This window comes from Podarcis pityusensis, assembly GCF_964106645.2.
Source record: "Podarcis pityusensis genome assembly, chromosome: 8".
NCBI classification, from domain to species: domain Eukaryota; kingdom Metazoa; phylum Chordata; class Lepidosauria; order Squamata; family Lacertidae; genus Podarcis; species Podarcis pityusensis.
In genome coordinates, this window is record NC_138033.1 from 15,421,709 (window position 1) to 15,445,594 (window position 23,886).

The following is a 23,886-nucleotide window of genomic DNA, read 5'->3' on the forward strand; positions in this document are numbered from 1 at the left end:
GAGACTGAATGACTAGTATGTTGCAATCATTCTTCTTGATAACTGATTCTCCATCAATCCTACTTATCTATTTTTGCTCTAAGAATCCTTAGTGTATTTACTTATACTTCTAAGAATTCTTATGAGCTTACACACATTGTTTCCTGTAAAGTTATGCTTATATAAATGCCTTTCAGATTATATAAAAATAAAAATAATTTATTATTTATACCCTGCCCATCTGACTGGGTTTCCCCAGCCACTCTGGGCAGCTTCCAACAGAATATTAAAAACATGATAAAACATTAAATCTTCCCTAAATAGGGTTGCCTTCAGATGTCTTCTAAAAGTCAGATAGTTCATTTCCTTGACATCTGATGGGAGGGCGTTCCACAGGGTGGGTGCGGTGCCACTACCTGAGAAGGCCCTCTGCCTGGTTCCCTGTAACCTCACTTCTTGCAGTGAGAGAACCACCAGAAGGCCCTCAGAGCTGGACCTCAGTGTCTGGGCTGAATGATGGGGGTGGAGACATTCCTTCAGGTATACTGGGCTGAGACCATTTAGGGCTTTAAAGATCAGCACCAACACTGTGAATTGTGCTCAGAAACGTACTGGGAGCCAATGTAGGTCTTTCAGGACTGGTGTTATATGGTCTCGGTGGCCACTCCCAGTCACCAGTCTAGCTGCCGCATTCTGGATTAGTTGCAGTTTCTGGGTCACCTTCAAAGGTAACCGGAGCATGCACCACTCTGGCGAGACATATATTCTAGCAAAATCCTGCAAGATGCCACCCTACAGGAGGGAAACAGAGGCAGAAGGATTCCTTATCTTGGTTATAAGGTAAGCACACCTAGCTTGGAAGGGGAAGCTACATTAACACCTAACATTTCTTTAACAGAAGAATGACAGAGAGATACGCAGCAGGTATATCTTTTACACAAATCCTGGGGGTGGTAGCTTCTTAAGGGTGCTAAGAGTTCATAGGAGACACCTCTTCCCTTCATAAAGCTACAGTTGCCAGATTGATTTAACAATCAATTCCTCTTCACAGGGAGCTCTGGGAATTGTAGCTCTGGCAGGAAGATAGGGGTCACCTTACACATCTCAGCACCTATAGCACAGCACAGTTACCAATGGCTTCAAGTAACTAGAAAGGAGAGTCTGACTAAACATCAGAACTTTCTGACAGTAAGAGCTGCTCAACAATGGAAGGGTCTCTCTTGAAAGGTTGTGGACTCTCCTCCACTGGAGGTTTTTAAGCAGAGGTTGGGTAGCCATCTGTCATGGATGCTTTAGTTGGAAAAACAGAGACACTATATGTATTTTTTTAATTCAAGAAAATCTTTAATAAAAACAATTGAAAAAAACAGTATTCATGGCTGGGCATCTAACTCAATCGAGGACTTGTCCTTGGTTCTGGAAGTGCTCTGGCTGCTGTCCTCAGAAAAGGCGTTCTCAAAGGCGGAGAAGAGAGAGTGTTTCAGCTTCTCCTTGAAATCATGTCCCATGAAGACATACAGGATTGGGTTGAGGCAGCTGTTGATGAATGTCAAGCCGGAGGCAAAGGGGTAGCCAATACGCAAAACCCCCAACAGCTCAGGCTGCACGAGAAGTTTTGTCTCGAGGAAAGAGAAGACATGATAAGGGAACCAACAGATGAAAAAGGCCACAATCACAGCTGTGATGACTTTGAAGGGCTTGCTCGATTGAGCCAAACTGTCCCTCCTCAGCTTCAGGACAATGGCCCCGTAGCAAATGAGGATGGCGCTGAAGGGAATGGCGAAGGCAAAGATGAACCGGCTGATGATGAGAGCTTGTCGGTTGAGATTCACTTCCTCCCTGGTCTTGCCATAGTTGTTAAAGCAGTTGATCACATTCTGATCGTTGGGGGATGGGGCGGTGTCCCTGAAATGTAAGTAGGGTGAACACAGCACCAGAGCCAGGATCCAAACACCCAGCGACACAAAGGAAGCCATCCGGGGGGTCCGGTGGTTCCGAGACCATACAGGGCACCACACAGAAATGCATCGGTCGATACTGATGACCATGAGGAGGTAAACACTGGCAAAGAGGTTGAAGAAAGCAAGAGTGCTGATCAGCTTGCACATCACCAGGCCAAATGGCCAATGAGCATCCAGGGCAATATAGACAACAGTCAAGGGCTGAGGGAAGGTGAAGGTGAAGTCAGTAATGGCCAAGTTGAGGAACCAAATTGTGTTGACCGTCTTCTTCATACGAAAGCCGGTGATGAAAATGACCAGCCCGTTACCGATGACTCCCAGCAGGAAGGCGAGGCTGTAGATGATCATAGTTATAATATTGATCCACTTGTACAAGTCATAAGTCCCTCCATTGGCCTTCTTCCCCAGAGAGGGGACAATCGAGGCATTAGAAGCATTGTCGGGAACAGTGAAAACTGGCGGTAGAGTTGTGTACTCCATTCCCTCCAACAGAGACTCGGCAGTCGTGTTTTCTTTCTTTTCCTACCTGGAAAAAGAGAGAGAGAGACTGAGAAGAACATAAGGAGCTGAGCAAGGGGTTGGACCAGAGGAGCTCCAAGGTCCCTTTTCCTTGGCTGGATCAGGTTAATATCCATCCATTTCCCACAGAAGACAATCAAATGTCTCCAGAGAAGGAGAGGGTAGCCTCTAGTCCCTAGCACTAATTAGACTCACCACGCTTCCCAGTTTCGCCTGTCAGGCCATTTTATCCAAGATACATCCACTTGCCCTTTAAGACACCAACTATGTGGCTGGTGGAAACCTGGCTCAGTCAAAAGGGTGTTTGCACAGGAGTGTAGTGCTAAATTAATAAAGTATAGGGTCCCTTCATGATACTTGCAGCCATGTCACATCACAGCCATGCCCCCTCAGTCATCCTCCTTATAGTCACAACCCTTCTAGGATGGTTTTTATTTTTATGTTTATTTATTGAATTTATAAATTTATTCACAGAATAAAATCAAGATATAAAACCACAAAATACATAACAAAAACAACAACCCAATAGCCGCCCCCCAAACCCCACACATTTTAGAAGGGCATAGGATCATACAGCCATCTGGGTTGGTAGCGACTGCTACCCAAAACCCTAGAGAGCCATTGCCAATACTGAGCTAGATATGGTCTGACTCTGTACAAGACCACTTCCTGTGTGCCTATGATCCATTCTCCAGAGTTCGTTTTTAAAAAGGTTAGTTCTACACTTTGCTTCAAGAGAAGCTGCCTTCTTCAAGCTGATGGTATAGGGCAGGGATGTCCAACTCCTAAGAGACTGTGATCTACTCCCGGGGGGGGGGGGGAATAGCAGTGATCTACCCATTGGGGGGACCCAAAGTTGCTGAGCTATTTTTAGGGGGGGTGCACCATAAAATGCTCCCCAGGTACTAAACCCGGCAGCGATGTCTCCATCTTCCGTTTTTGCAATCGTACACGATTGAAGGACAGAGTGAGGGGGCAGGGCCGGATGCTCTTTCTACCCCGTTATCACCCGGGGATTGGCCTGTTGATCGCAGTTGACTGGTTAGACATCCCTGATCTAGGGCAACGGTCCCTAATGTGACACCCATGGGCACGATGGCATGTCAGAAGACTTGCTGCCATGCCCATGAGGCTCTCTGCCTGCTTTTGAACTGTTTCTTAACTTTCTTTTCCAGCAGAGCCACTGGGGGTGTTGCAAAACATAATGCCAACTGAGATTCCAGCCACCCAAATGATGTCACACTTAACTTGACACTATGCCCAGATCCCCTGTAAAAATGGCAACGAAAAGAAAAATGGGGGGGGGGGGAATTCCTAACATCTGCTAAAAGAAGATAGATAGATAGATGATAGATGATAGATAGATGATAGATAGATAGATAGATGATAGATAGATAGATAGATGATAGATAGATGACAGATAAACATATAGATATAGATATATATTATTGGGAAGAGAGCAGAAGGGGAGGGGAAGAATGTGGCTCTGCATTAGAGACAAGTGAATTGGTCTATTTCAGTCCCCCCCCCCCATTTTTCCTTCTTCCAAGTGAATTGCTCCACATTTCCACATCTTCCTGTGGTTTGGTTTTCTTTCTTTTTACCCATCAAATTAACCCCAGCTAAGCTGTTTTGGTAAAGGCAGGTCCTTTTTCTGCCTTGTGAAAGCCGAAGATGTCCACAAGCCTCAAGAAGGTTAGCTTAAGCTCTTTCTTGGTGTGAGGTGGAAACATAACCAAGGATGACGAAATGCTGTGTCACAAACTGCGTTTAGATTACACAGTGTAAGAACGTGAAGCTGGGAGGGTGAGGTAGATCCTTCCGGGGGGGAGTAGAGTTTCCTTCAGAGTACATAGCACAGGGCGGGCTTCTCCTCTAGCTTAACAGTGGTATAAAGGGGGCCGTTTTATAAAACACAGCTTCTTTCTCCCTGGTGAAAATCTCTCCCAGCCCGAAGATGTCACAAATTCTAGTTCTAAGCTATTTTGTAGAGATATTAAGGATCCAAAAGATCATTCCCTTATCATTCATCAATATGGGTTTGGAATCTCTGGTCCCCTCAGTACTTTCACAGGAGGAATTCTAGCACATGAAACTTAGGTTTGCACAGTTAAAGTGAATTAAAGCATTAAGTGCAATGAATCTATTTTTTGAATTAAAAGCAACAGACTCTTCATGGTTAGGAAAAGACACAGAAAAATATGGGATGAACAAATGACCCCCCCCCCCCAGGAAGGTGTATAACTACTGCACAAGCAACCCAGGGTGAATGTTCATTGTCATATAACAGTTCCATGAACATTCAGAACAAATGTGTAATAAAGACCAGACAACTCTCGGGCCCCATGCTCTCAGCCTGGCGCCCCTGAGAGCCCAGAGCCCAGATGCCCTGCACCCCTAGCACCTATGGGTAAGACAGCCCTGCTCAGTGTTTGGGCTGAACGATGGGCGTGGAGATGCTCCTTCAGGTATACTGGGCTGAGGCCATTTAGGGCTTTCAAGGTCAGCACCAACACGACGAATTGTGGGAGCCAATGTAGGTCTTGGCAGTCACTCCCAGTCACCAGTCTAGCGGCCACATTCTGGATTAATTGTAGTTTCTGGGTCACCTTCAAAGGTAGCCCCGCGTAGAGCGCATTGCAGTAGCCCAAGCGGGAGATAACCAGAGCAGGACCTGATCACAACTGCACTCTTGTGATTCTCAGCAACTGGTATTCAGAGTCCTATTCCCTCACACATTAGGATAGCCTTGGTGCTAAGGGTCTAACTCAAGAGAGACTAGAAGCAGAAATGGATGTGATTTAGGGTGCAGACGCTAGAGTCGTTTGCTATTTGTCAGTTCCAATAGCAACTGGCCAGCTCTGGACCTCCTGAGTTGATGCCTTGGAAAGGGGCGTCATTACTTCTGATTTTTGCAATCCAGCTGCCACATCAAGAAAATATCAAATCCCACCAAAACACATAAAAAATTTAAAAGTAATCATTTTAAGACAAAATAATTCTGCCCATGCCTTATTCTGTGAGGAAATGCTTTCAAAAATATGTACGTAAACGTGTTTTCTCTGAGGACCTTTAGAAAATTGCAGATCAATGTGGAAAGAGAAGGGAATGGGTTTAACTAGTGGAATCTACCAGGGCCAGGAAGAGACAGAGCTGTTCTTCTCCAAAATTGAGCTACCTGCCTCGGATCGTCCAGCCTTTACTCTCCTCTCTGTGTAGAACTGTTACTGCTCTCTTTCTCTCTCTTTCCCCAACCTGTGCTTTTTTTAACAGCTGCATTTAGGACAGAGGCAGTTTCCCCCCTGAAGGGGATACAGTGATGAGTGAAGTTGCACTTACTAAATTTCTCCTGTTGTGCATCTATTCTAAGACTGTTTCCCCATCAGGAAAACGGAAGATGGCAACCCTCCTGCCCCACCTTGATGTACTTACGTTACACGCGAGGATGATGAGTTCTGCCGTGTCTCTGACTTCTATCTGTACTCTGGAAATGTGGCTGGATTCTGCTAAAGCAGCACGCTTTAATATTTCAGGAAACAGGAGGAAGAAGCAGAAAGAGGAAAGAGGAAGATGATTTACATTGTTTTGCAATTCAGTAAAAATTGAATGCGAAAACTAAGTACAGGACACACCGTTCAGTTTTTGTCCCGGAAAGCCGCAGTGGGAAGTGGAGAAAAGGGGGCAATTAGGTAATTTTTGGGTTTTTACAGGTTGCTTAGCCACCAGTGCTCTGATTCATGTGCAATTTCATACATAAGCTGGTTGTTAGATCTCCAAATACTGCAGTCAACTGCACTGTAAGCATCTTGTTGGAACTCTTAATATTGCATAATGAAGGGAATCATATTATGTCACATAGGATTGCTGTGTTTGCAAAATATATACATAAATGTTTCTCTATAAGGAAGTCAAGTGAGGTTATTCCATGTTTTTAAATATGTTTATAACAGAACTACAGAATGATAGGCCACACAAAGCTATAAAAAGATAAAGTGTGCAAGCTGTTTTGCTATGAGCAAACCTTTTCAGCAAACGTCTGAATATAAAATATATAGAAATGCTGTAATATAGAACAATATTTTTTTTCAGAACGGAGGGAAGGACGAGAAAAGCAATTATCACATTGTCCAAGGAAATCTTGGCATTAGTTCATTAATAATTAGGACGATAGGGACACGGGTGGTGCTGTGGTCTAAAAACCACTGAGCCTCTTGGGCTTGCCGATCAGAAGGTCGGCGCTTTGAATCCCCGCGACGGGGTGAGCTCCCATTGCTCAGTCCCAGCTCCTGCCAGCCTAGCAGTTCGAAAGCACATCAGTGCAAGAAGATAAATAGGTACAGCTCAGGTGGGAAGGTAAACAGCATTTCCATGCGCTCTGGCTTCCGTCACAGTGTTCCATTGCACCAGAAGCGGCTTAGTCATGCTGGCCACGTGACCCAGAAAGCTGTCTGTGGACAAACGCCGGCTCCCTCGGCCTGTAAAGCAAGATGAGCGCCGCAACCCCAGAGTGGTCTATGACTGGACTTAACTGTCAGGGGTCTTTATCTTTTTTAATTAGGACGATACACTGGATCTGGAGAAAGCCTAGCCCCAGATCACCACAAGCTGTCCCACCCAGAGTGATCCAGCGCTGTCAAAAGGCAGGGCAAATGAGCCATGGTGGAGGAAGGAGGAGAAAGTGGCCACTTCTAAAGGGTCTACTTTGCTGGTGTGTTACCTATAGGACTGAACTCTCCTCTCACCAAGGTTCAATCCTGCTCTCTGCGGTATAATCAGGAGGAGGGTGGGGAGGAGATGCAGCATTTCTTTCTTCCTCCCCCCCACCCAACCGCCTTGGTAATATGTCACCCTGTTGTGAGGCCAACATTTGATGCCCTCCCGCCAGCCCTCATGGCGCTGGCTTAAGATGAGCTTTGGGAAGGAGGCACAAGGCTCTGGCAGGGTCCCAGAACCCTCCTACCTCCTTCCCAAAGCGAGCACTTAATAATAATAATAATAATACCTTTATTGTCATTGTACAACCATTGTACAAGCCTCCCCCCACAAACACTCAATCTCTTATTGAACAACACACCACCTCGCAAGTCAATTTCCCTATGTTATTTTCCGTTCAACAGTCTAACAGCCCACAGATAGAAGCTATTTTTTAGCCTGTTGGTACGGCTGATTATACTTCTATATGTCCTGTCCAAGGGTAGAAGATTAAAGAGGTGGTGGCCGGGGCGTGAGTCATCCCTGAGAATTTTTCTCGCTCTCCTAAGGCAACGATCCCTTGCAATGTCATCTAGCGGACTCAAGGGACAGCCCATGATATCATGTGCTGTATTCACCACCCTCTGTAGAGACTTTCTGTCCATGGCTGTCAGGCCAGTATACCACACTGTGATACAATATGAAACGACACTTTCTATTATGGACCGGTAAAAGGAGTTCATCAGTTGTTGTTTAACATTATTCTTTCGCAAGACCCTGAGGAAATGGAGTCTCTGTTGGACCTTTCTGACCACCTGAGTTATGTTGATTTTCCAAGTGAGGTCCTCACTAAGGTAAACTCCCGGGAATTTAAAGGAGGAGACTCTCCACACAGCCCCCCCCCCCCGATATACAACGGAGCAGGTTCCCCTCTCTTCCTCCGTAAGTCCAACACCATCTCCTTTGTCTTACTAATATTTAGGTGCATGTTATTCTCTAAGCACCATGTAGATACTTGCTTACCTTTGATACTTTGAGAAGGCACCCTCATTGTCTGTGCACCCAGTGTGGCTACTCCGCTTGCGCTGCCCTAAATCTACCTCTGCAACCACATGTTTAATAGGGTTGATTGTTTATTCTTGTATAAATAAATGAAAACATTTTTTTAATTTTTTGTTTAACAAAATATTTATTTGGTTTTTCAACTTAAAATTTTACAGAGATATATCAAGCATAAATCCTAAAAACAAGATGGACTTCCACCCTCCCCTTTGTGGGTCCTATTATTAATCAATTCCTCCCGCATCTTTTATGATAATCCAAACCTTTACCTCTTCCATTATGTCCAGAATTCAACCTTAGACTACAAGTGATATTCCAACCTTACTAATGATTTTAACTGATTACAATGGTCTTTAAGATATGTTATCAATTTTCCCCATTCCTTTTTAAAATTTTGGTCTTCCTGATTTCTGATTCTTCCGGTCATTTTAGCCATTTCAGTATAATCCATTAGCTTCATCTGCCATTCTTCTATGGTAGGAACTTTATCTTCTTTCCATCTCTGGGCCAGTGAAATTCACGCAGCCGTGAAAACAAAAAAAAAAATCGGTGATCAGGGAGGGAACCCCTAATTTTAAAATAGGGCTGGTCCATGTGTAATAGCGTGTGTCAATCTGAATTTTTGGTGTGGTTCATTTCTGTAGATCATGGCACCAGAAGAGCTAGTATAAAATATACCCCTCAATTAATTTTCTTGACCCTGGTGCTAGTTCTTATCTCAGACATGTCCTGGAAGCCACAACTAAAACTTCCTTAATACTTTATGTAAAGATTAGGACAGCAATCTGGTGTTGTCAGCAAAATTTAATAAACTTCTCCTATAAGAAGGATGGGTTCTGCATAAATGCTAGAAAGAGAAACTTAGAATTTGGGAAACAAGCAAGATCATTTCTTTGGGTCAGTTCTCACTAGGACCATGTCCTTTCAAGCAAAGTAAACTAAATAAGCACTAGGCAGGATCTTAATAGGAAATAATAAAAAAAGAAACAAAATAATATAGATGTTATGACAAATCACCCATCTGAAAGTTTTGCCAAAGGCAAGAGTTCTTTTGGATTCAGCAGCAATAAGGACACCAGTGGAGAGAAGTTCAGCGCTTTTATTAAGTAGCAGGTGTAATACAAAATGAAAAGCAGTGAAACAGTCTTAAAGCGGAATAACGTAACACAAGAAAGATAAGATACTACCCCCATTCAGTGATTGGGAGTTCCAGGGAATAACAACAGAGCGACTCCAACTGGGAAGTACATGGCACCTGACTGGTCAGGGCCTCCACTGAGGTTTAGACCCCATCTGGAAGATTTACATACTTTATTTTTTATATATAATTTTTATTAAATTTTCTGTTTTACAATTTAGAAGACTCATATAAACATCCTTAAGATATCAGTGACTTCCCTTCTTCTCTTTCCATGGTTCATTCTGCATTTCATAAATCTCTTCGTATTTTATATAAACTAAACCATTTGGTATTCCATTGTTACATCCATCAAAACTTATTTACACTGTTGAATTTATCTCTTTATTTTTATTTTTTAAAAATATTTTCTTTAAATATTAATACGGGACATTACAAAAGAATAAAGAAATACAAAAAAACCCCGCTATAAAACCACTTGGGGTCTCCCTGAAATGGAGAAAAACCCCAGAGGCGCTCCTCCCAGCCCCGCTCTCACCTGCCAGCCCAGCCAACCTCCACCAGCAGCCTGAGTTTTTTTGTATTTGTTTTAAAAACACACACACACACGTTGGGGGGGGGGGCAGGCATCGTCTTAACCATTCAAATTGGTTGGTAAGTTCAACACTGCGTTAACAGTTTTAATCTCCTCGGAGAGAAAAATTGCACATTAAAAGGACCCAAAGTGTGAGGTTCTGTACAGCTATACAGGAAGCAGCAGCAGCCGCTGCGCTGCGTCCAGACTCTCCGCCCGACCACAGGGCAAGTCGAGGGTCAGCTCAGGAAAAAAGCCAGGCTGAAGCAGGCGGTCACTCTGCTCGCTGCCACCCCTACCCCCCGGGGCACTGCTGTGGGCAGCCCAGGCAGGCGCCCCCGTTTCAAGTCAGAGAAAGCGGCTTCCGGACAGGTGAAACGGAAGTCAGGGATCCCAAGGTTTTGGCACCACGTTTTGTCAGGGAGGGGTTTTAATGGGGGTGGGGTGGGCAGGAGAAAGGGTGCTTTTGCAAAACAGCATCAAAACCCTTTGGAAGTCAAGCCCACTTCACTTACCTGGCAGGGGAGACACCTTGATCACTGTTGAATTTATCTCAATGCTGCCAACGTTTTCCAGTGTACACAATTTCCCCCCATATATTCCAATCTTCCAACATTTCCCAATCTTCTCTAAATGTATGTTCTTCCTGTTCTCTTATCATATACAGTGGTACCTCTGGTCTGAACAGGATCCGTTCCGGAGGCCTGTTCACAACATGAAAAGCCCACAACCTGAAGCACTGTATCTCTGCCGGTGTGTGGTGTGATTTGGTGCTTGTGTGCATGCGCGAAGCACGATTTAGCACTTCTGCGCATGCACAAATGGTGAAACCCATAAGTAACCCTTTCTGGTACTTTCGGGTCACCATGGGACGCAACCTGAAAAAACATGAAGCAAACGTAACATGAGGTATGACTGTATGTTGAGTCTGCAAGCTGTGCATAGTCCATCAGCTTAAGTTGCCATTCTTCTTTGGTTGGGACCTCGCTCATTTTCCATTTGGGGGCTAACAAAACATGGACTGCAGTAGTGGCATACATAAATAACCTTTTTTGACACCTGGGAATTTCCGTCTGAATTATTCCCAATGAAAAGGACTCTAGTTTTGTTTTTTGTTTTTTAAGTACTTTTGGAAGATTTACATACTTTAGACCATGGCAAACTAAGGCCTGGGATCCACCCCAATTGCCTTCTCAATTCAGCCCATGGACAGTCCGTGAATCAGCATGTTTTTACATGAATAGAATGTGTCCTTTTATTTAAAATGCATCTTTACTGTCAAGGGTTTTTGCAAAATGTTATGTCTATCTTTTCCCAGTTGTTGCTGTTCTCCATCATGCCTTGGGTGGAGCTGATATCCCATTGTTGTTTCAGAAATTTCTCCATTGCTCCATCCGATGCTTCAATGTTTTGCAACTTTAACAACAGAAAATAATTTCTTCTATCTTTCCTGAATCTTTCAACATTCAACTTCATTGCATACACAACCATAGAATTTCAGAGTTGGAAGGGACCCTGAGTGTTAAGTTGTGGGTGAACATATCAGACGACGCAACGATTTCTTCAAAGCAGCTCTTTATTTGTAAGCTGGAACAGAACTGAACAGCAAACAGCTCAGCCGGCCTGCTTTTATAGGCAGCTGGCTGTCAACATTGTAGCAACAACAACCCAGAGTTTCCCGCCTAAAGTAACTGAAATGGACCTGAGTGAAAACTACATACACAATACTCCTGGTAGCCAGGGTGAGAATTTCAATACATAACACTGAGGATGACCTAGTCCACCCTCTTGCAATTCAGGAATAGGTAGCCATCCCATATGGGGATCGAACCTGCAGCCTTGGCGTTATCAGCACCACGCTCTAACCAACTGAGCTATCCAGGCATGTGCACAAGTTCAAGTGTTATGTGAGTGGGAGAAAAGCTTTTCCTTTCCCACTTTTCTCCATGTCACGTGCAATTTTGTAAACTTACATCAGATCCCGTCTTACACATCTTTTCTCAAAACCGCTTCATCATTCTGGTTCCTCTTTTCCACTCTGCATGATCTTTCCTGAGGTGACATGACCAGAAGTGTACCACAGTCCGTGCCGGATTTACATGTAAGCTAAACAAGCTATAGCTTAGGGCCCCACTCTCTTGGGGGCCTCCCAAAAAATTTAAAGGAGAAACAACAACTGGATGCACATTTCCAAAATATAAGATAAAAAACCCAAATAAAATAAAACCTACATAGAGCAACAGTGTTTTGTGTTGTGTAGGCTCCTATGATGTAAGTAATGGGCCCCGCCTGCTAGCCTGCTCCCTGATATCACTGGTTTGCTCGTTTCTATATATAGGGTGCCTACATTCTGCATGTGCAAATAGCTTTAGATACCTATTAGGTCCATAAATATAGCATATATTCAACACAAAAAACAGAGACAATTTGTTGTTGACAAAGGACAGCTGGACATATAAAGGCCCCCATTACCTTCAATAACTTAGAGTCTCATAGGAGCCTACACAACGCAAAACACTTGCTGTATGTAGGTTTTAATTTATTTGTTTTTTATCTCATATTTTGGAAATGTGCATCCAGTTTTGTTTTCCTTTAAAAAAAATAATTGGGGGCCTCCCAAGAGAGTGGGGCCCTAAGCTATAGCTTGTTTAGCTTATACGTAAATCCGGCACTGGAATGACCTCATGTGGGCTGGTCACATAATAGTCCAATGCTATATTTACAAGCTGAGTGCATGAAGTCTGGTAAAAACTATTCCAGTACGTGGCTGCGTATGGAACTGCAAAGCTAATCTACATTTGTAATTAAGAGGCATGAGCCCCCAAAGCTGCCGCTCATTCGGTTTAATCTTGGGTGCATGTGACCTCGTAGGTGTGCCTTGGGGCTTCTCTCTGCATTGGCATGATGTCATTCCTTGAGGCAGCAGAATTCAAGCATGGCCACATATGCATGTGATCGCATTGCCTTTCCCACAGGGAAAAAACATGCATCCTCCTTATCACTTCTTTGGAACCTCTTGCATCAGTGGAACCTTCCTCTTGTTCGGATCCCAAAAAGCGTCAGAAAGAAGAAACAGCATATCAACACCCTAAAGAACAATACAATGGAGAGATTAAGACTATAAGAATAGCCAGGTGTGGATCATCAGTTTATATTTGTATGCCCCATTCCCTCATACTTGTGTCCAAAGTGGCTCACAAGATAGTCAATGAACTGTGACAACAATCCAAGCACAAATTAAGAACATAGGTAAAGGTAAAGGTACCCCTGACCATTAGGTCCAGTCTCAGACAACTCTGGGGTTGCAGCGCTCATCTCGTTCTATAGGCCGAGGGAGCCAGCATTTGTCCACAGACAGCTGTGGACATGTGGCCAGCATGACTAAGCTGCTTCTGGCGAAACCAGAGCAGTGCACGGAAACACCGTTTACCTTCCCGCCAGAGTTGTACCTATTTATCTACTTGCACTTGATGTGCTTTCGAACTGCTAGGTGGGCAGGAGCTGGGACAGAGCAACGGGAGCTCAGCCTGTGGTGGGGGTTCAAACCGCCGACCTTCTGATCGGCAAGCCACAGCGCCACCCACATCCCCTAATTAAGAACATAGTCTCTAGTTAACTGAACATACAATTGCAGCCTTTGTCATTTTAGCTCAATAGGTGATGTGCTCCAATATTTCACTAATATGCAGCTGATTTATACTTTTTTTCCAGCTTGGAAAACAATGCTTTGAGGACTGAGGAGGAGGGTGGGTAAATTCTCACTGCTATTGTGCTACAGGATAGGTACGGATGGTGGCACCCTTCTTTCCCTTTTAGTACTCGGGAAGTAAGGTAAAAGGGGAAGGGAAAGGACCCCTGGATGGTTAAGTCCAGTCAAAGGCGACTACGGGGTTGCGGCGCTCTTCTTGCTTTCAGGCCGAGGGAGCCGGCATTTGTCCAGACAGCTTTCTGGGTCATGTGACCAGCATAACTAAGCCACTTCTGGTGCAACAGAACACCGTGATGGAAACCAGAGCGCAAGGAAATGCCATTTACCTTCCCACCGCAGAGGTACCTATTTTTCTACTTGCACTGGCATGCTTTCGAACTGCTAGGTTGGCAGGAGCTGGGACAGAGCAATGGGAGCATTCAAACCACCGACCTTCGGATCTGCAAGCCCAAGAGGCTCAGTGGTTTAGACCACCACCCACCACCCGCCACCCGTGTCACCTACTTGGGAAGTAGAATCTATACAACATGTCTTCCTGTTCTGTAATTTCTTTGCTGGAGATGAACAGCATACCATTGACCCTTTGCTGACCAAACTCGTAGGGAGGTCAGTTCCATTTTATGTTAAATACCTAATGGAAGATTCAGACCCAGAGAAGTCACTGGCAGTAGCTAAATTTCTACAAGTAGCAATGAACGACCATGTTCAGGGACTAATTCGAAATTACTGTAGTTTTATGTGATGCCTCTTATGTTGCATTTTGAATTCTGTTTTGCTCTGAGATTCTTGTGTACAGTACACTTTTTTATTTCTGACCTATTGATTGTAATGCATTGATTGATTGATTGTTGCTGTTGTCATTTCCTCAATATCTGTCTTGTTTTTCAGTCAAACTGACTGACAAGGCAAGTATCAAAGCCAGAAGAAGAACCACTTACTTCATCAGAAAAAGGGCTAACAGGAAGAGAAGAGTATCGTTCAATTGTCCAGACTCTACAGTCAGGCCCTCATTATGGGCTCCTGTGAGGATAAAGAAAGGTTGAAAAGAAGATCAGAGAAGCACAATAGTGTTTAGAGAACCCCAGGACTCCAGTATAGACCATCACCATCATGAGAGCATCTGGGAATCTGGATCTTGGTGATTGTGGTTTGTACAAACTACAGTTCCTCATATTCTGAACAGGAAACTGTGGTTTTGTTATAAGCCCCAAACAAAAGGTTTGAGCTTCCTTCTCTCCCATACAAAGAAGCCTGGGCAGTGCAGAAGCCCAAAGCTCAGACTCTCATTCTCATCACAACAAATAGAAAAGCCAAGTTTGTGCTCTGGTTCCAAAGAGCCAGAGAAGCACTCTAGCAAGTATCGTATACTTGCAGGAACTCTTCTCTCACTATGCGCAAGCCTGTGCTTTAAGATCTACAGAGGAGACCCTCTGATCCACTGATGAGCATAGCTCATGGGGCTGTAATGTGCAGAGGACCTTTTCAGTTGTGTTGCCCCATCCATGGAACTGTCTCCCCCTAAGGGTACAGTTGGCTCCCTCCTTGTTGAGTTTCAGGCATAGCATGAAAACACAACTCTTTTAAGCCAGAGTGGTGCTGTTTGGTTTTCTATTAGGATTCCTGCCCTAGTTTTCTTTAATGGTTTGGATTCTTAATGGCAGGACTATTTACTTGATTGTCAGTATATGTTTTACTGCTTTATTGTGTATTTTGTTAATTTAACAGGAGAGAGGTAGAAACTGCCCTTGGGATTTTTATTTTTATTTTTATGAAGACTGGTCAAAACAGAATAAACACATAAACAAAATAAACAAATGAATCCCTGCAGAGAAGCAGTATCTTTCGTTTTATCTCCAATTCACTTTCCTGGTTTAACTTCTTTTTAAAAAGCAATATTCCAGCTGGCTTAAACTAGCCACGTAATTTGCAATTCAAATGCAGAAGCTAATGTGGGTCCCAGAAAAATGCCTTGATCCCGAGGTAAACTGGGTTACCTTTAGTAGCCTGAGTAAATAGACTCCTTGAAATTGTGCTTTTGCTGAAGGTACAGTTGCAAGTGAAACTGGTGAAACTGTCATGCTCTCTTGTTACTTTTCCTATTGCCAGGAGATGTAATATTGCTAATGCAATCTTGCTATAGTTATAGTATTGAAATTTTGTGGTTTTTAAATATGCTGTTATATTTGCTATTATGTTGCCGTTTTACTATGAAATTGCTCTTGTAACGCTTGATTTTGAGATGTACAGTGGTCCCTTGGCTCCTGAAGGGCTTGGCTCCCAAATCTGGAAGTAAGTGTTCCGGTTTTTTTGGAAGCCGAACATCTGTTTCGACTGTCAGCATTGTTTCTGGGGCCACTCAGAAGCCACGCCTTGGTTTGCTAACATTTTGGAAGTCAAATGGACTTCCAGAATGGATTGAGTTTGGGAACCAAGATACCACTGTATTCCTGTTTCCGTTGTTACAAGCTGCTTTGATCATGATTTCTTTTGTGGAAAAGAGGGAAACAAATAAAATAATGAAGGAAGGAATGAACAACGATCAGATGATCAAATGTGGCCTGTATGTGTTCATTAAAAGGTTCTTACATCAGTTAGACAAGCTATTTTACTTTCTTGGGCTCCATGATCACTGCAGATGGTGACAGCAGCCACGAAATTAAAAGACACCTGCTTCTTGGGAGAAAAGCAATGACAAACCTAGACAGCATCTTAAAAAGCAGAGACTTCACCTTGCCGACAAAGGTCCATATAGTAAAAGCTATGCTTTTCCCAGTAGTGATGTATGGAAGTGAGAGCTGGACCATAAAGAAGGCTGATCGCCGAAGAATTGATGCTTTTGAATTATGGTGCTGGAGGAGACTCTTGAGAGTCCCATGGACTGCAAGAAGATCAAACCTCTCCATTCTTAAGGAAATCAGCCCTGAGTGGTCGCTGGAAGGACAGATCGTGAAGCTGAGGCTCCAATACTTTGGCCACCTCATGAGAAGACTCGACTCCCTGGAAAAGACCCTGATGTTGGGAAAGATGGAGGGCACAAGGAGAAGGGGAAGACAGAGGATGAGATGGTTGGACAGTGTTCTCGAAGCTACCAGCATGAGTTTGACCAAACTGCGGGAGGCAGTGGAAGACAGGAAGGCCTAGTGTGCTCTGGTCCATGGGGTCACGAAGAGTCGGACATAACTAAACGACTAAACAACAACAACACCACCAACAAATAGTCATTTGAATCCCCACTGTGCTTAAGCAGTCCTTAAAATTCCTAGGGTTGTATCCAAGACCAGCCCTACCTAGAGTGGAGGCATTAAAATTAATGGACCTGATCAGCTTAGGTCTATCCAATGGGACTTCTCTGAGTAGAACTTAGTTGGATGCAACCTCTAAAGTCTGGAGTCCACTTTATTACCTGTTGTAGTGGAGTTTAGCAGAAACTGCAGAGTGTGGTTTCCAAAAGGGCTTATCCCAAGACAGATGATTTTAAGGTCTCCATCTAGGGTTCCTGTCCAGTTTAAGAAGCTGGTGGCCTCCTTCCCTCGGACCCAGGAAGAGACCTGCAGGTTCCCATTAGTATCATTCCCACTGAGGACCTCCCCACCCAAATGCCACTGGAGCTGGCCTGGAGGGCTGGGGTGCAGGGAGCAGGTACAGAGGAAGCCATTGTGTTCGTGCCAACATGTGGCATTTGTCCAGGTGTTGCTGAATCCAAGGACATCTGGAAAGGAGGGGGCGGAGTAAGGGAGAATTAATTATATACAGGGAGGGAATCTCTGCCTGTGATGGCACAACAGAGCAGTAGAGGGCGCACTGCAGATGACAACAAGCAATGCTGAAAATGTTATCTAATACAGAGATTATAATATATAATAAAATAATAATAATTTTTTATTTATACCCTGCCCTTCCCAGTTCAAAAACCGGGCTCAGGATGGCTAACAACAAATTTAAAACACTTAATTGTAAACGCAGCATAAAATACAGTATAAAAACATGAATAACAATAAAATTCAAAGTTCAGAAATCAATTTAGGGGAAATCCATCTAATAAGCATTAGATAATCCCCAGGGCTAGCTGGCTGAATTAGTCCTACTTGGGCCAGTGAGGAGGCCAGGGGAGAATTAGTTGTGGGGTCTCAGAGCGGATAATCTTCATAAAAGGGAAGGGCTAGGGAAGAGAAGGGAAATAAAACACCAGGCTGAATTCAAATTAAAGGCCAGGCAGAATAGCTCTGTCTTACAGGCCCGACATAAGGAGGTTAAATCCTGAAGGGCCCTAGTCTCATGGGACAAAGCATTCCACCAGGTTGGAGCCATCACTGAGAAGGCCCTGGCCCTGGTGGAGAATAATCTGACTTCCTTAGGGCCCGGGACCTCTAAACTATGGTTATTCGTGGACCCGAAGGTCCTCTGTGGAGCATACCAGGAGAGGCGGTCCTGTAAATAAGATGCTGCTGGGATTATTTTAAGGAGATGATGCCTTGAAGAGTCTGTTGGAAGAAGGGCTGGGGAGGGGATTGGTTTCGTTGGTATTTTAACGAGAAGCTACCTAATTCACACTTTCTGAACCAACCCACAAACCGAAACAGAGCTCCCCTTCAAAATTCACTCTTCTCCAATCCTCGAGATGAAGCTTTCCAGCCAACTAGTGTATAGAAAAATTGATATATTACAGAAAAGTAATACAGATATATTTTTTTAAAAACCCACTGTACTAGTCAATATTACGCACAAAAATATGTTTATTAGGAGAAATTAACACTAGGGTGCTGATTAATTTTTATGAGGATTTTCTTTTTTTGTTACAGAGAGTTTACTGTGGTGAACTTCTCAGGGACCTCTGTAGAATCACCAAACTCCCTTCCTCCCCCAACCCCCAACCCCCAACTTCATAGTGTTTGAATAGGATGTGAAACAGCAGAGTGTTCTTATGTGGGAAGAAAGAAATGAATCCCTGTGACTGACGTGTGTTGGGCAAATAACGAAAGAATTGGCTGGGTGCCTTGATTCGAAACATGGGACTTTGCACACTCCAGAGGGAGAGAGCCCCCCAAGAGCAGAGTTTAAACACACAAAAGTCAAGCAGCAGTATAGTGTTAGGAATATAGGTTGTTAGACCCTTTTGTCCTGTTTAGTCCATGAAATATACTCGGAGTCGAGTGTGGATTTCATGCTCTTTATTCAGCTCATATTAGTGAGGAATGGAAGTTCCCCCGAAATGTCTGTTTTATATACATTATTTACACAATGGGCCCCACGTGCTTGGCTAATTCTGGGATTCTCCTGTAGGCCAATCAGGTTGCAGATTCACTTCCACCTGGAGTTGGATTGGGTGGCTCCTGCGGACCAATCAGACTGCTGCATTCTGGATCCTATTGTTCTAGGACCAGTCAGACTGCTGCATTCTGAATCCTATTGTTCTAGGACCAATCAGACTGCTGCATTTTGGATCCCATTCAACTCAGTACATAACAGTCCACTTGCAAATAGCAAGTGTTTTTGCCTGCAATGCAGGATGCCTGATTTTGCAGGTGAAAGCTTTGCTCATGTCAGCTAAGCAGAATGTTATGATGATCTGCAAGTCCAGCTTCCATGCTGTGCTGATGACTCCATGGAGAGCTGTTCTATGTTTTGGGCTCAGTTGACCAGGAGGTTTTGGATGGGATTTCCAAGCAGCTCCCTCCTCTTTCCAGCGATTCCAGGTTCCCCACTTTATTGTCCCTTATGAAAATAATTGCCTCCCAGAACAAATATGTGGTTCCTCTTTCTCTTGACTTACTCTGGGAGCTTCCTCGAGACCCACATTTTCTCTGAAGTCCTTGGCCCATCCCCTAGTCCTCACATCTTACTCTTCCTGTAACTGAAATAATGCATATTCTTTCTTCCCCTGTTGATACCTGGACTCCATTATGCTGTCCTTCTTCTTCCATGGAGTTACAGATTGCAAGCACTTAGGGGCAGAGACCTGTCCCCTTCTACTCTATGGAGAGCTCTGCATAATCATGGCATAATAATGATAATTCCAGCCCTACAATTCTATGAACCAAAATACAGTGGTACCTCGGGTTACATACACTTCAGGTTACATACGCTTCAGGTTAAAGACTCCGCTAACCCAGAAATATTATCTTGGGTTAAGAACTTTGCTTCAGGATGAGAACAGAAATTGTGCAGCGGCAGAGCAGCGGCAGCAGGAGGCCCCATTAGCTAAAGTGGTGCTTCAGGTTAAGAACAGTTTCAGGTTAAGAACAGACCTCCAGAACGAATTAAGTTCTTAACCTGAGTTACCACTGTAAATCAAGTAAGCATCTTATGCAAACAAACCAATTTGCATTTTTCTCTCTCCTTTCTGGATCCAGGGAGTGGCGAGGCTGTACCTGACATAGTTATATACAAGAAGACTTTTCTCTAACCACAAAGCATCAAATAAAAACAAACTAGTCAAGGAACCAAGGGCATTGTGAGAAACTTATGGGATGCAGGCCACAGGTATATGACACAAACCTAAATAAAAACTGCATGTGCAAATTCCCAGCTGCCTCTGGGAAATCAAGATGGTGCCTTGCTGGACTTGCATCAGCATCATGTTTTGCACTGCATCTAACCAACCAATAAGCAAAATAATTTGAATTATTAAGGGAGCAAGAGGTACCAGGTCCACTGCAAAAGGCTTAGGGCTTGAGCACCCTACACCATCCCCCGAACAACAAGGAGCAGTAAGCAGAGGAGGAATGGAAAACCCACCTACCTGTCACAAGAAGCTGAAATGAAGCATAGCTATAGAGGATGTGTCCTTTCTCAATTCTAAAGAAGTATTGCCCCTCATCTTCTAACTGGACATCACTGATGCTGAAGGAGCAGTCACCTTGCTCTGGGTTCCCTTCTAACTGGAAACGGTTCATGATGGAGGGGTCGATTCTCCGGCTCTCATCGTTGGTGGCCACAAGATCACCTTTGACATAGCGTTTGGAAGAGGGAAGATAGTGTCTTGTCTCCGCATTCTTAAACCAGTAACCAAATAGCTTCTCTGAACTGTTCTGGTGCTGATTGTTGTAGGTGAACTGGCAGGGAGGGTGAACATAGAGGCCTCTCTGCACATAGACAGAGGCAGGCATTGTCAATGTAAAGCTAGGGCTTAGCTGACTCACCATACCTGCCAGAGGAAGTAAAAGGTGGAGAAATTAACGGGTTAAAATTATCTGATATTTCGAGTTTGCCATCCACCCCCATTCTGTACATGAGGGTACAGTCCTATAGTCCTTGGGGAGGCATCTGAGGGGGTCATGGGATGCATCAGAGCTCCATCTGCCAGGTCAGAGAGAGAGCCGATATTGGCAAGGGGAACCTGATGTCAGACACAGACACACACACACACACACACACACACACACACACACACCGTTCTCAGTTGTCCTAGTAATCTCCATAGCTCCTTATTGGCCCTGTGAACATCAATAGAGCCAATAAAGGGACAGGGAATGTAGGGGCAGCAGTTTTGGAGCATGACAAGGATGAACTGATGGGAAGCCTCTGAAGGATATATAGAGGGCCCAAAACAGGCACTTACTGTCTTGAAAGACCTACATTGGCTCCCAGTACGTTTCCAAGCACAATTCAAAGTGTTGGTGCTGACCTTTGAAGCCCTAAACAGCCTCGGACCCGTATACCTGAAGGAACATTTCCACCCCCATCATTCAGCCCAGACACTGAGGTCCAGCTCCAAGGGCCTTCTGGTGGTTCCCTCACTGTGAGAAGTGAGGTTACAGGGAACCAGGCAGAGAGCCTTCTCGGTAGTGGCACCTGCCTTGTGGAACGCTCTCCCATCAGATGTCAAGGAAATAAACAACTATCTGATGTTTAGAATTATTTCTGTAGCCTAGTCTACACAGGAATGGGCACAGCTGACACACCAGCTTGTTTTTATTATTATATATTTATTGATACTCCACTTTTTCCCCTGACAGGGACTCAAGGTGGCTTACAGATAAAATATGAACAGTTGGAAGTACAGGGGGAAATCCCAATAATTAAACAACAATTAAACATTAATAATTTTTTTTAAAAAAACACTGTCTGTCTGTCTGTCTGTCTGTCTGTCTCTCTATATATATACAAACAAAATATATACGTACAAAATAAAAATAGCACAGCACCAGTCCTTTCATTTAAAACAGTCAGTTCCCAAAGTCTGTTCCTCACCGGCTAGTGGAAGGACGAGGAGGAGGGAGCCAGTCTATTTTCTCTAGGGAGGGAGTTCCAAAGTCTGGGGGCAGCCACCAAGAAGGCCCTTTCCTGCGTCCCTACCAAGCATCTCTACTAAGCTGGGCAAAGGCATTCCTGACCACCATCACCTCCTGGGAATCTAGATGCAAGGCTGAATCAAGGAGCACCCACCCCTCAAATCCAGCAAACCCGGTTCTTCAATCAGAGTACCATCCTACCCCTGTTCCAGAGCCCATCTCCTTTCTGACCAAGAACACACCCATCTTGTCATGCTTACCTTTGCAGAGCAGGGAGAGGATCAGGATTGTCGCTGTCATTATAGAGGAGACCAAACTTCCAGTCTTCCTGGAAACGTTTGGAAGCTTCAAGCTCTTTTCCCCTTGCATCCCTTTCCAGCTGTGATGCCCTTGGACAGGTGACCTGCCAAGGAGATAGGCGAGAGACCCACCTTGAGCGTTTTCTTTTGTGAAGGGGAGGTCAGAAAGCCTACTGTGCTCAGTGGTCCTGTCTTGCAGCTCAAACAGCAACCCTTGGAAACCTCACTCAGTTGCGTCTCCCATTAGGGTGAGGTGCAAAGAGGGGAAGAGACCAGCTGAGCTGTCACAGTTCAGTTCCTCTTATTGGGTTCCAAAAGCAACAAATGGCCGCAGAAGAAGGGATCTGAGAATAGGCTGCTTGACACCTGTGAATCAAGAGCAGGGTGTATCTAGGGGTTGGCCCCTCGAGGGTGCAAAAATTGTGTCTCTCCACTCTGGCTCAAAGGGATTAGGAATCCACCCACCTGTCTGCTTGTCCCCCAGGCCTCTCCTCTGCTCTGGGTGGCCAGGCGAGGTGTGTAGCCTTCTCTGGGTGCCTCAGTGGAGGAATCTGGAGGAAAGTCAGAGAGAGTGGGCAAGAGTTGCAGAAGGAGAAAAAAGAAAGGGGAAGAGGAAAGAGGCAGAAGAGAAAGCAGCAAGTGGCTGCAGAAGCCAGGGCAGAGGGTTGCTGCTTAAGGCACAGGTGTAGAGAAATAGAGGAAGGAAAACTCACTAAAACAAACACTAAAACACTAGGGTTGCCATATTTCAAAAAGTAAAAACCAGGATGCCCCGAAAGTTGTTGAGCTTTTGATTGACTTGCCTAAGATCCAGGGCAAAGCACCACCTTTTGGAAATTCCACCCAGACGTCAATCCCAGTACAGTGGTACTTCAGGTTAAGAACTTAATTCGTTCTGGAGGTCCGTTCTTAACCTGAAACTGTTCTTAACCTAAGGTACCACTTTAGCTAATGGGGCCTCCCACTGCCGCTGCACCGCCACCGCACAATTTCTGTTCTCATCCTGAAGCAAAGTTCTTAACCCGAGGTACTATTTCTGGGTTAGTGGAGTCTGTAACCTGAAATGTCTGTAATCTGAAGTGTCTGTAACCCAAGGTACTGTTACCATAAAGCACCAATGCTGCAGCAAGCAAAGGCTCTAGCAGCTCAGCCAGCTGCTTGTGGCTGGAAAGCCAGACAGGATGTTTGTGACTGTTGCCATGGGAACAAAGGGGCAGTCCATTCTGTACTGAGCACCGGATGTTAGCTCAGTGTGTGTGTGTCATATGACCCGTACTGGATGTACTTGGGAGGAGTTTTCTTCTTGCTGTTGTTGAGTGCAGACATGATTCTCTGTACTGATGTAAGAGGCAGAAATAAATGATGTAAATAGTTTTCTGTCTGCTTCTTTCCCCTCCCTGGGGACACCAAAGGGGAGAGAGGAAGAACGGTGTGTTCCTCTCATACGTTTGAGGAGAATCGCCGGACCTCGCCTGCTTATCAGCAGAGGTTGGGAGACGCAGGGAGGTCGACAGGAATATCTGCCGGTGCCTACGCTTGTGGCACATTCCTCTGACCCAGGCAGAATTCCAACAGTGGTAGCAGAGGATGGTTGCGATTCATCGGACATCTGCATGAGAGGCTGGTGGATTGTCCTCCTCTGCTCCAAGGAGGAAGAGAAAAGCGTCTGAAAGATGCCAGAGGCTCCACAGACAGCTGGTGGAAAGAAGAGGTGTTTTCCAG

General features: G+C 44.6%; 1 protein-coding gene and 1 pseudogene across 2 annotated transcripts; both read right to left on the bottom strand.

Annotated features, from left to right (window-relative positions):
* Positions 1 to 1,299: 1,299 nt before the first annotated feature.
* Positions 1,300 to 5,975, bottom strand: LOC308484300 (chemerin-like receptor 1 pseudogene; annotated as a pseudogene). The gene is made up of 2 exons (XR_013991451.1): positions 5,892 to 5,975; positions 1,300 to 2,466 (listed from the first exon to the last, which is right to left on the bottom strand). The product of XR_013991451.1 is annotated as a chemerin-like receptor 1 pseudogene (transcript).
* Positions 5,976 to 17,011: 11,036 nt separating this feature from the next.
* LOC308483131 (uncharacterized protein) lies at positions 17,012 to 22,346 on the bottom strand (the record flags this gene model as incomplete). The annotated part of the gene is made up of 3 exons (XM_081016716.1): positions 22,126 to 22,346; positions 20,374 to 20,778; positions 17,012 to 17,343 (listed from the first exon to the last, which is right to left on the bottom strand). The coding sequence occupies exons 1-3, from the start codon at positions 22,232 to 22,234 to the stop codon at positions 17,012 to 17,014; spliced, it is 846 nt and encodes a 281-aa protein (XP_080872842.1). The 5' UTR covers positions 22,235 to 22,346.
* Between the last annotated feature and the right edge of the window lie 1,540 nt (positions 22,347 to 23,886).